The sequence below is a fragment of the Engystomops pustulosus genome, chromosome 3 (assembly GCF_040894005.1).
Source record: "Engystomops pustulosus chromosome 3, aEngPut4.maternal, whole genome shotgun sequence".
Lineage (NCBI taxonomy): Eukaryota > Metazoa > Chordata > Amphibia > Anura > Leptodactylidae > Engystomops > Engystomops pustulosus.
This window is the reverse complement of record NC_092413.1, coordinates 55,740,664-55,754,136: the sequence shown is the minus strand read 5'-3', so window position 1 is coordinate 55,754,136 and position 13,473 is coordinate 55,740,664. Positions and strand designations below refer to the sequence as shown.

The 13,473-nt window shown below is 39.1% G+C and overlaps 1 protein-coding gene across 4 annotated transcripts in view; it reads left to right on the top strand.

The window, feature by feature from the left end:
* LTBP1 (latent transforming growth factor beta binding protein 1) overlaps window positions 1-13,473 on the top strand; it is a 257,405-nt gene that overhangs the window by 230,314 nt on the left and 13,618 nt on the right. For all 4 annotated transcript variants that reach the window (XM_072140841.1, XM_072140839.1, XM_072140838.1 and 1 more), the window contains 5 exons: window positions 8,814-8,978; window positions 9,659-9,745; window positions 9,892-10,020; window positions 11,943-12,083; window positions 12,651-12,821. In XM_072140841.1, coding sequence (XP_071996942.1) covers window positions 8,814-8,978; window positions 9,659-9,745; window positions 9,892-10,020; window positions 11,943-12,083; window positions 12,651-12,821 — 693 coding nt within the window. The remainder of the gene's footprint in view (window positions 1-8,813; window positions 8,979-9,658; window positions 9,746-9,891; window positions 10,021-11,942; window positions 12,084-12,650; window positions 12,822-13,473) is intronic.

The following is a 13,473-nucleotide window of genomic DNA, read 5'->3' as shown; positions in this document are numbered from 1 at the left end:
AATCTCCAGACGATTACAAGCAAAGAAGGATAATATTCCTGATCTTCTGCAAGCTCCTTATCTGTTGTAAGAAGAAAAGTAGACAAATTGGTCCCATGCTGCACACAGCACCTCCGTCCTTCCTGCCAGATAATAACACAATAGCCACCTATTCAGCCCAATTACGGTAACTGTAGGCTAGTGTGTAATTCTATGGCATGAAATGTAGTTAGATGTTGCAAAATCCTCCCTTTGATTCTAATGCCAGGGTGTGTTTATTTCTCCGTCCTTAATTGTTAGAGTTAGATTGTTCATGTGGAATGAAGACTTTGTGCAATAGATCCATTGAAATTTCAGCCTGAATGTGGACAATAGCTCAGCTGTAAAGCCAGATTTATTTTAGGAACATGTAAACTATGGATTCTTGGGCATTACAAGCGTCTCTCACAAGACTTGTCCAGGTTTGGGGGGGGGGGGCATTGCAGCTTTACCACTTGAATAACCACAGATCAGTGGGTCTTTTTTTTACGGGAAAACACTCTTTTGGACAACATCTTTGTTAGTTCATTATCTCATATACATTATTTAATTCTTTTACTTCTGTAACTAAAGGACAACTTTCCTGTTGCACTTTATGCATTTATTATTAATGTCCTGTAATTTATTTTACTTTGTACAATGTTTTCTTCTCAATTCAGTCATCAAACTATATCCAGAATATTCCTGATTTTCTGTCCCCAGAAACAATGCATTATAGGGGCTAATCTGTGACAGTTACATCTTTTAGAGCTAAGCTGTTAAGTCTAAAAACATATTTCAGTCTGCTATACATTGGACGTCCATTCCAGTTTGTAAAATGCATATAATGGATGGAGAAAAAACAGAAATATTATTGGGGAGCAAAATTATTTTCAGCTGTATTTAAATTCACTCCTCCACAATGTCTGCTTTTTAAAAGAATAAGTATCCTAATGGATTTTATTGAAAGAACAAAACAAGATGTTTCAACATTAGAATGGGGACTACTACAGATTAATGAGAACAGATAACCTTCAAATGATGAGCCATTGCCATTGTGTCTGGACTTGTTCCTCATCAGTAATCAAAAGGATATTCCAAAGAATACATTGTTCTTATGTTGAAACTTACTGTCCCATTCTTTCTATAAAATTAATTGAGCCGACGCAAAGTTGGACTCCTAATAAATGTGCACTGGTTATCCGACTGCCAGGTCACAATTGTTCATAGGTTAAAGGGGTTGTGTCACCATAACAAATGGCTGTAATTGGGTCCAGTGCATTGTGACAAGTACTTTCACCATTTACACTTATTACAAAATCTGCAGGCTTACTGAGATAACTCCTTTTGTCCTGGTTGCTGGCGCCCCCTGCTGGTAGCTGTGTCTCGTCCTGAGCTACAGCTGATCTGGCCGAGTCTGCGCACAAGGAGTAAGTCAGCTGCTCTGCACTACAGATCACTCCATGGGCTCACAGCTCCTCTCCACACAGAGATCAGCTGACACACTGCAGCCAATAGGAAGTGAGAGAGGAGGAGGGGCAGGGATTGTGCTGTGATGGTCACTGTTTACCAACTTCACATGTGCTTCCAGCAGCAGATACAAGGTAACTGCAGCCAGACATGATTATCTGCTGCACAGAGGAGTCCTCCCCTAACATGACTTACAGCAGCCCACTCCTCCACCATTAGTCAGGTCACACAGGAGGCTGCAGAGATAACACAAGTAACAGGCTGAGCTCTGATCTTTCCTGATGCAGTCCTCCTCCTGTACTCTCCACCATTCACTGTCCCTCCATGCTACCCTGCTGTCCTACAGTCTTCCTCGTGTACTCTCCTCCATGCACTGTCCCTCCATGCTACCCTGCTGTCCTGCAGTCCTCCTCCTGTACTCTACTCCATGCACTGTCCCTCCATGCTACTCTGCTGTCCTGCAAAGGGGCCCCTGTCCCTGACTAGCAGCGAAGTAGCTAAAGATCAGCAACATGTGAGAAGCTGTCACCTATTTATCTATCCAAGTCCTATTATCTATCTATATCTATCTATCACCTGTCATCTATCTATCCATCCATCTCATATCTATCCATCCATCCATCTCATATCTATCTATCTATCTATCTCATAAATATCACTGTACAGTAAGAAAGGTGATTCCGGCATACTGTACACATAGAAAATGTACAGTACATAGACTATACAGTACAGATAAATGATATTACAAAAATGCTAGCACTATATAGTTCACAATGAGGGGAATTACTGTAACATAAAATAAACAGCTGCCAACTATCAACTATAGTACCAACAATTGCCGCACAGTGTAATATTTCTTGGTCTCTGGTACATCTCTTGTGGACTACAGTTGCAAAATGTGTAGTAGTCCTATTGTTTTACTTGGGTCAATAGAATTCAAACCCTCCAAACCTTACAAAGATAATTAAGACACTGGCACTATGTCCTTGCTAACAAAGTTAGAGCCAATTCAAAAAGCCACAACCAGATCTGGAGACTACATAGAGATATAATATGATATGATACAACTATATTGATCCTGGTTGGAAATCGTTTTGCACATGGCGCCAGGCATATTGTTACATACAGTTAGGGATAGGCTTATGCATTACGAATACAGTTACATATTTCACAAGAGACACATATATACATACATATATACGTATATATACATACATTATGAGTACAATTACAAGCAATGTTTGTTGCTTTCCTGCTTAATGATACGGAATGTTAAGGTATATTAAAATGATTTGCACCTGTTCTGTGTGATTTACTTACCCAAACCTATCATATTTTACATAGGCTTCTCCTACTGAATAAGTATGTTAAAATTGGGTTGCAGGAATGGGATTACTGCTTACTTCATTATATAAAATGTTAATTTAAAGAGTTTATTATGTACAAAAGCCTCAGTATATGATTTGTAGATTGTCATGGCTGTGGTATTAATAAGACATTAATTACAATACAGAAATGAAACATGTGTTTAAGTATTCCCTGGGAGGAGAACCCAGTTGCCTTTTGAACTTCTAAACCCAAAGCACGTGCCGATTCATGCAAATGCTGTTTTCTACAGATAGAATGTGGACATGTAATGAAACTAGTCTGTTTCTTTTGGCTTCATCCATCACCTCCTTCTGTTGCCAGATTATTGCACAGTCTGGTCTCCATTAGGGTGTTGATCATCTTTGCTTTAGGAATTTGTAGTTGATGATTTGAGACATTTTGTGCACTTTCCTAACCAAGCAATTCATCTGTACATATCAAACAGTGACTAAATTACTGTATTGTATGACCATACTGTTGTATAGAAGAAAAGGCTGAATGTTATAAGAAAGCCAAGCGTTGAAATAAAATTAGGTCTGACAGGACAAAGCTCATTAGTTGTTTTTGGTCCACAAGATATAACGTGAAGATCCTGGACCCAATGTTTAATATGTAACAGAGCTATCACCTTCCAAGTGGCACTAGTAGCTGGTGTCTTCTTACATCTTAAGAAACGTATTCGCATTAGGACCCCAGTGCTACTGTTACCTCTGATTGCGACTGCTACCTCTGATTCCTGTTTACATCATTACAAGAATTAAAGGGAACCTGTAACCACAAGGCTATATTTCAGTGGTGACAGATTCCATAAGACACTGTTATGTGCATTCCATAAATGTTATTATCATACCTTAGTTGTCTTTTGTTCGTGAACTACGCGCTGCTAAAGTTTACCTGGCTCCCTGCCAACAGGTACTGCTCAAGTCCCAGGGGATGCAGCATTTCAAAAAGTAATGTTTGTTGTGTAATTAGCATAAAGGCTTCCCTCATCAATATTGAAGTCTCCCACCTGCCACATCATCCCTCAGCCCAACCATCAAGATAATGACATTGGCTCTTTACACAAGACACCCCGTGCCTGCTTGCTGAGCCTTACAACCTCTATGCATGCTCACCGTCCCTGTGCATTGTAACTAGACAGAGCTGAAATACACAAACTCGCTACGTTGTATGCACACCTCCAGCACCTACCTGTCTAGCCTCCCTCAATAGACTGAGCGGCAGAGGGTGTAAGCCTCACCATGCATGCTCAAGGTTTCTTGTGCAGTGAGCCAAAGTCATAAATTGAGGCTTGGGCAGAGGGAGGATGTGGGAGGGAGGAGACTTTAATATTGACGAGCACGGGCCGAGGGGAGCCTATATGCTAACTACACAACGAACGTTACTTTTTGACATGCTGCATCCCCCGGGACTTGTGTACCTCAGCTCTGTTGGCAGGGAGCCAGGTAAACTTCAGCAGCACATGAACGAAAGACAACTAAGGTATGATAATAACATATATGGAATGCACTTAACAGTGTCTATTGGAATATGTCACCACTGAAACATAGTCTTCTGGTCACAGGTTTCCTTTAATATTGATTGATAATTCCATTTAGTAAACAAAATGGAAAATCCACAAAATGATCAATAAATGTCCAATCGATCTGGGTCGGCTGCTTTGGAAACTACTCCATTTGGTATTGAAATGTTCCTACAAATGCATCTGGATGCACTTTTTACTAAAATGTATAGGTGTGTTTGAACAGTAGGGATACTCATGCATCTTTCTACACCAGCATTTAGATGTATATGCAAGTTTACTACTTACTAGTTGTAGATGTCACTATTGTATAGTGATTTGTTTATAAAAAAGGTTAGCCTAACACTTTTAGTACAATCCTACTGAAGTAATAAGAAGTTATTTGTCTCAAAAAGTTAGTTAAATCAGCTACACATAGCAGTCAAAGCAAACTCATACACAATGAATAAAAGTTATATATGCTCATTCATTCTATGAGCATTACAGGTATTAAGGGGGTTAAAAGTACCAAAAAGAACATGTGTTTGGTATTGGTATACACAGGAGAATCTGATTTTTTTGTGTGTTTTTTTGTACAAAATGAACATTGAATTACATATTTAATATTTATTTAATAAATCATTTTTTACCACCTTTAAAATTAAAGGAAACTGGCTCTGCTTCAATTAAAAACAGAAAAGTTCAAAATAATTTAAATGTCAGGAATAGATGATGGATGTGGGTCCCACTTCTGGTCTGCTGACCGCTTTCCCATCGCCGGTCTGAATGGAGAAAGTGTCGAGTATTACACTCTCCATTCAACACTATGGGAGCGCTCCCGTAGAGCTGAATGGAGAGTGGCTACGCATGAATGGGGCTCTCTTCATTCAGCCCCGCATTGGGAAGGAGGTAAGCAGACCTCTGTTCCTGAGATAGGTGGTAGTCCCAGATGTGGCACCTTCAACTATCTTCTATTCAAGATATATCCAGTGGATAAGTCATGAATAGTTAAGAAGGGAATACAAGAACAAGGAAATCTAATATAGACATCTTGGTATCAAAGAACTAGGCAATAGGGCAAACAAATCAGAAACTATATTTATTTTACACAGGGTACAATCGCACCTTCTAACCTTTATCTGGGTTGACAAAATAGTTACATAGTTGACACACATATAATGTACCCGTCTGGAATAATTACATCCTTGTTTTCTTGGAATCCACCAGACTATGGTATAAGACGCAATTAGAAACAAGAGACTTTTTTTGCCCAAGTCATCTTAGCCAATAAATCAAATCGGAATAGGTGATGTATTTTACAACCCAAGTTATGTTGTGTAAAGGCTCGCCCCTGTCAATGTGATTGATAATCTACAGTGTAACTGTATAACATGAACAACACAATGATTTCTTCTATAATGAAAAATTACCCCAGTCAGCAAATTGCTTTTCAGGATGGATTCCACAAAGGTTTTTTCGCCTTAAGTACCATATACTGTCTTGTGGTATTTGGTATTTCTGCATTATGTTTTGATATAGAATTAAAATTCTCACTACTTAGAACTCATTGAAGTAGAGCCCGCACTTCCAGTTTTTATGTTGATATATATTTTATTATTGTTTTCTCACATTTCTGCGGTGTGAATTCGGATTTGCTTTCCAATTTTATTAAATTCCTCTGTTACTTTAGCTATGTGACTCACTTTACAAAGTAGATTTCATTATTTTTCACTCATTACACATCCACAAAACCTTGTAAAATCCTGGATCTTTCTCCAGTTTCCTCCAGTTCCATCAGCAATATAATATTCAGCTCTTCTGCTTATTAGATTGGACACAAAAAAGCTTGCGGTATTACCGCTAGAAGATCAATTATCTGTGCTCTTCTTTTATTATCCATATAGTGCATATACAGATATTTTGATCTAAGCAATCACACTAAATATGTCATATCCTGATCAATGTAGGTAAAGTGTGACTTGACTTTTAACAAAATTGCATAAATTAATAGTGTAGGTAAAGATAATAATTCTGTAATACTTTACTGAAGACATGTGTTCATCCTCTGCATTTTTTCGGTGTTTAACCAATTTGTGATGATCCATTTTCTGGCCTGTGCACCACTGACAACTGATAGATAAGGAAACCTAAAGATGTTTATAATGACTTTTATAGACAGTTCTCCATAGAGAGCTAAAGTGAAATATACTCTAGGAATGGAAAGATTTAATCATTAGCCCCTTGTCTTTATGTCTCTGTGGCATATGACCAGCTCCCTGCAGAACAAAGAAGTGGTAGAATAAAGGCACAGAGAAGTAGTTTTACTTAATGAAGTTAATTTTTTGCCCCCCCCCCTACTTTGGATGTTTATCTTATCTTTATGTTTGTACTTTCCCCCTTCCCTTTATTTACAAAGTCAATCAATAATAGGGTGACACTTGACAATATATTGTGAGGGCATGACATGATTTTTCTACCCATCCATTATTACAATGGAGCCATACACAAAGTAGTTGCCGGTGCTTCCCATACGATTCTAAGGAGCTTCAAGGGAAATGGACTTCAATCAAACATCATGAGGCAGATTTACTGAGAATGTTGGAAACTGCCCTAAAAGTGTTCTGCCCGTGTATAATGCTGGGTGCGACAAATTTATTAATTTGTGTCGCATGGTGCCTAGTGCAGCTGCGCCACAAAACGGTCGCATGCAAATCATTTGTGGCATGGACACTTCTTAAATACCTGTGCATGCAGTTTACACCTAAAAGAATGTGCAAAGTCTGACAGAAAACTGGGGCAAAACCCTTAGTAAATGTGCCCCCATGAGTGTGCTGCCCTTTTACAATGAATGACACAAGGTTCAGACATGGAACAATATATGTATGTACAATGGTTCATTTCTTTTTTGGTTTGTGTGAAACCAGTCCAATGTATTATTTATCCTTGGTTCTGTAAATTGATTGCTAAATCCACGCTCTTCTGCTTTATTTTACTTACATGTGGTGTGACTGTTTATAGAGGTTATAGAAGCTCAGTTCACATCTCCAACAACCAATTACTGATGGTAAACAAGAGAACCCTACAACATGCAACTATGGGGACTGATAGAAACTGAAGGATTCCATTTACTTTCAGTATTTGATTTACAATATTGTCTTTCATTTTGAAATAAAGTAACAGAAATACTGAACAGAGATGTGAACTAGTGGAAAAAGCTAAAAAACAAATGTTTTACCAGTGAGATCCATATCGTGATGATCTGTATATCAATAATCAAAAGAACAAACCAAAGCAAATAATTGAATTACTGTAATAAATCTGGATTTATAACCACCAGTACATTAGCAACAATAGAAGCATTTCTTCTCCTCCATCTGTGTTTGCTGGCAAACACTATACACTTGTCCCAGTGGACATTAAAGTATGAAAAATAATGTTTTAGAAAAATGCACTGTAATACTAACTTGGCCACTAATTCCTCAAAAGCTAGTCATGGGATCTGTTCAAGAAAAATGTTTTCCCTGCCAGTGTTATGATGAGGTTCTGTTCCTTATCAAATATTTCACTTAGATTAAGTCTTCAAGTAAAAGAAAAGCAAAAGGGTGCATAATGGGTAACACTGGCTACACCTAGTTACATACCGGGCCAGTTACTACAGTCTTCTGCCACCTGGATGTAGACTACATTTGTTAAAGTCAGTAGTTGTGTGAAAAACATCTGCAGAACAGAACAAGTATATTTTTGGGGTCACAAATTTACCAGAATAGTATTTTTTAGCATACAGTTCTGAAACAATATTTCGAAATCTTACTGAACCAAATTATTATATATTTTCTCATTGTTTCCTGCCTACAAAGTACATGGACACTCCATGAGCTGTACACGCCCATCCTTTGCATAATGAGACTATGGGGCAGGTTTATCAAATGTGTTGTCGGGTAAGACACTAGATAAGCCCCTTTCACACTATAGTATATGGCGGGCGTAGCCACATGAATGGCAGCTACTATACAGGAGCCATAGAAGTTGAGCACATACACGTGCGTTCCAGCAGAATTTCTCCAGACAAATGTATGCTATTCCAGGGTGCCAGCTTGGGCGTACCATATATATGTGTGAAAGGGGCCTTAAACTGGACAGTCTTATACTGTATCTGATGCTGTATGAAAAATTTGGTGTAGTATAAGACTGTCCAGTCTCACTTTACACCTCCTATTAATTGGCTTAATTCGTGTCTAAAAACGGTGCACATTAGCACTTTTTACCTCCCCTATTTTTGTCCTGCTAGTTGTAAAGGTGTCTAAATCCCTTCATAAATTTGATTTTGGGTGTTGTACATAGAATAAATCTACCGCTATATGTAAATGTCATAACATATGGTCAAAGTAAACATAAGAAGAGTGTTCAGGTAATCCCATCTACAACAAAAACAATGAAAAAATTGTTCTGTATTGAATGAATGTTTCTTTATTTGCAGATCATTATGATGAAGAGGTAAAACAGTGCTACTATAATCTCAACAATGTAAATTTCTGCGAGAACGTACTGACTGTAAATGTTAGTAAGCAAGAATGCTGCTGTACCTTGGGTGCTGCTTGGGGTGATACCTGCGAGATGTTTCCATGTCCGGTCATAGGATCTGGTAAGTATAGAGCCAGACTTTGGGTATTGTCCTACTTCAGCGTGCTGGGGTGAGGAAGAGAGTGACAGAGATCATAGAGGGGGAGAGAATGTTGCTGGAAATAGTAGTAAAGTCTGTAGGTGTTTAGGCTTTTCTTCACTGTGTACATAGCGCTCACCACGTAGCGGCGATGCCACAAGCTACAGGGTGAGAGTAGTGCTGTAACCTGTGGGATGGCTGGACCTATTGGTGCACCAAAGCCTTATTCAATGTCTTGTTAAGATCTCAGGTGGACACAAGGGCTTCCACAGGAACTGATTTCTCGCTTACACTTCCCTGTAATCTCACTTTTTTCTGGGGGACACAGTAGAGAATTTAGGGGGATTTCACCAATGTTGATGGTGGTCAGCAGTGTGGACCTGTACTTCCCCCAAAGCCAACCCCTGATACTGCTCGCTGGCAAGATGGCCCTTTATGATGGTGAGGAACAGATGGACAACAAGGAGACAATGAGGGAGGCAGTGTAGCAATAACTCTTTTACTGATACCATAAAGGCACTTGTACTGTCCAGTTGCATATAGTTCTTAATATTGTGAATAGTGTTGGCCTAATGAATTACTTTGTTGTACATTGATCTGTTGTGAGATGCTTCATTCTGATGGTGCAAGAATCACCTGCATTTTGTTACGGTTTCTCTTAGATGAGTATGCACTGTTGTGCCCTGATGGCAAAGGTTATATCCCATCCAAGGAATCCCTTTATGAAGGAAATGGCCTGACCTACCAAGGTGAGTGGTGTTTTCTACACAGATTGTATATGTACAGAAGTTTGATATGAGTTTAGGCAAGACAGAAAATTTTACAAATTGCATAGAATCTTTTGTGCAGTTTTTGTGGCTTATCGTGACTTTATCCGTTTGTCTTTTTTTTGTAGATGCTGATGAGTGCATGTTGTTTGGAAGTGAAATCTGTAAAAACGGCTTCTGCTTAAACACAGAGGCGAGCTTTGAGTGTTACTGCAAACAAGGCACATATTATGATCCTGTGAAGTTTCAATGTTTTGGTAAGTAGTATAATGTCAGCATGTCTAACCACCAATGATGGCATATCTAAAGGTTTTATATTATATAGTCTATCTTTTTGCTGTTAATACTATGTACTATAGGATATTATAATATAGGTCATTTATATCGGTAGTTTAATTTCACATGACATTTAGGCATATTAATTAATTAAGCCAGAATGCACTGAAGCGTTCACAACCATTTCCAAACACCAATAGATTTTTCTATACAGGAGTTCGAAGTAGGGGCTCTTCCTCAACCCAGACGGCACATGGTGTTAAGGGGGTTTTCCCACGGGATAGGTCCTTGCTCAGTGCTGAGACCCCCACAGATCACGAAAACGAGGGGTCCGATGGGGTCCCACGTACCTACGTCTGACCCCTGGTCGCTCCGTCAGACTTAGTGGAGCAGACGGCCGCGCTCCATTAATCTCTATTGAGCCTACAGAAATTGCCAAGTGCCACGGACTACGGACATCCTGGTTTTCTAGGTCTCTGCTTAGTGTCATTCTATAGGAGGCTTCTATGTTTAGTTGCAGTGGATAGAAAACTGTCTCTGGAATGTGATGTCACACAGGTCACAGGTGCTATAAATCCGACTGTTGGAAACCTGCCAGTCTATCACATCTGCGCAAAATCCTACCTAATGATAAATCTCCCCCTCTGTGCCTGACTGACTACACATGCTGACACGGAAATTAGTGGCATCTATGTGTTCCGTGGTGCAAATAGCCTCACTGCGCCCACACTGTGCTTCTAGATAATATATACCCCTCACATCACATCTGACCAAACTATCCCCTACATATAAAATATCCTGTGTGTGTCCCTCCTAAGGATTATAATATATACTATATTATAATACATTGTCGAAGGAGAAACTGGGTGATCCCGTATGGAAGGAAGATGATGGTGGAGCGGCGCTCAGGTTAAATCAAATTATGTCAAAAGCCTTGTCCCAAGAAAAGAGCTTTATTGTTGCGACGTCTTTCAGCTCTGTACTGGAGCTGCTCTGATGCTGTTTATCAAGGCTGCTGGAGCATCTTCCTTCCATACGGGATCACACAGTTTCTCCCTTGACCTGGGATTAGGTGAGAGTTTTACCGTATTATTCAGGATTTGCAGTTGAAAATTACGGTATCACATTAGGGTTGTGCCCTTCTTTGTGCTTGTCCTCCGGTGGCAGAACACATGGAGAAATCCGTGTTTCACCACCTTCCAGGTTCTAGCTTCACTTTATATGATAATACAGTAATATAATAGATAACCTCCCCTCCCTCAGTCTGGTCTCATGGGCAACTTTTTTTATTTTAAAAAAAACTTGCTTGTCCCTGCGCCTCCCTCAATTGGCCACTAGCACCAAGTGAAAGAACCCTATTATGTTTCAAACTTTTGAAGACTTAAATTCTGAAATCTGTGAGCTATTTTACTCTTACCGGTAATACAGATATGTTGGCTGTAGTAAGGTTCAGTTGCAGGTCCTTTGTGGGCATCTTTCCTATGAAGGGTGATTATCCAGCTACTTTTTGTAACCTGATCCAACACTTTCTCTACAAAATCACCTTCTTCTGTCTTCAAGTTTAATACCACATGCAAATCCCACTGTAGCCCTCACAAATTGTTCTGCTGGATAAGCAGAACACACATAGAACCAGCAAAGTATCAGAGAAAAGGAAATAATGCTTCAAGCCACAACAAAGGAAAGTTCTGGCTTTTCTTCCCAACATAACTATATTCAATTTCATGGCTTCTAATTATTTACTGAGTGTTCACATACAGCTGGTTTGCACAGCTGCTGATTTACTGTGGGCTTAGCAATAGAACGGACGGCCTGGAAGTAGTCCCGCATTAAAGCTCAAAGGTGCTTATATGGATAAGTACTAACAAGTTCTGACCACTCCGTCTTCTCTGTTAACCTTTAGATAATAATGAATGTGATGACCCCAGCAGTTGCATTGATGGTGAATGTATAAACACGGATGGCTCATACAGCTGTTTCTGCACCCATCCCATGGTTCTGGATTCCACAGGAAAAAGATGTATTCGGCCACACGACTTAGTGGGTAAGTAACAGAACAGAGTATAGATATAGGATGATAACTGATTTTGTTTGAGAAAGAACAAACTAAATTTAATGGAACAAAAACAGTAGGATTTGTTATCTTGTGGTCAAACTTTACACAATCCCACATTCTCAACAAACCTAAAAATGGTACCTTAGACATCTTGTCTAAGCTTAGAACTTCATTGGTGGGTACATTAAGATTTTTAGGGTTATTTTGAATGTAGAGATGCAAAAAATAAAAATGATTAGAAATCCCAAGACTGGATTCAGAACCAATGGGATAAAATTAAAGATTGACTCTTTGCCTAATGTACAACAAAGTAAATTGTCTCCTCTGCAAAGCATGTGAAAGACCAACAAAAATCCTTATTCTATGAATAATGTGATTGAAGAGAATATAAAGCTAAAAAGACTGATGGATAAGATTTTTTATCGAAAAACATATGAAGGAGTTCTCCAGGAGCTGCTTCGTTACAGTCTGCACAACACTATAATTTTTACTAAGAAATTTTTTCTTTCTTTTTACATTTGTCTTTATCTTTTGTACATTTTATGAATATTTCAGAACCCACAGAAGAAACAGATGTATACCAAGATTTGTGCTGGGAAAACCTTAGTGAAGACTATGTGTGCAGTCGGCCTCTATTGGGAAGGCAAACTACTTATACAGAATGCTGCTGTTTATATGGAGTAGCATGGGGAATGCAGTGCGCACTGTGTCCCATGGAAGGCTCAGGTAATATACTGATCATTATTGTATGAAACCTAATTTACCTTCTATATAGAATATGGTAGAAAATCAAGTACCCAAAGAGAGACTTCATACAGATTTTACCCCTGATGCACCGGATCCTAGTGCTAGAAGTTAGCATCGCTAAGTATGTTTCCAATGTGATCATGTGAGCTTTGGAAAGGAAACAAGCACTGGAGATAACCAGACAATCAAGAGAGTTGTTACAGTTCTGACCCAGTGTTAGGCTACATACACATGAACATGCTCCTTGGTCATATGCTATCCATTTGTGGATGACACACTGACACATTAATTTCAATGGACCCATACAAATGAATGTGTTTTTCATTGAGGAGGCCATAGAAAACTTAGATCAAGTCCTATTCTTGCCCGTGTTTGTGGCTCAGGGCTTCCCATAGGTTTCATCAAGATATGGTCTGTATTTGTGGATCAGTTGGTATTGAACACAATCATGTGACCCTTCAAGGGGTTGGAAAAAGCTAGTGACATCATTTGCTACGCTTAATTTTTTATGTGGATCTGCGAAACCGGATGACAGACAGACACTTTTTGAGGACATGCAGTTCAGAAATTGATTGCACATAGATCGCAAAAATGTATCTTGCCAAGTATAGCCCACTTTTGTGTCCAGGTA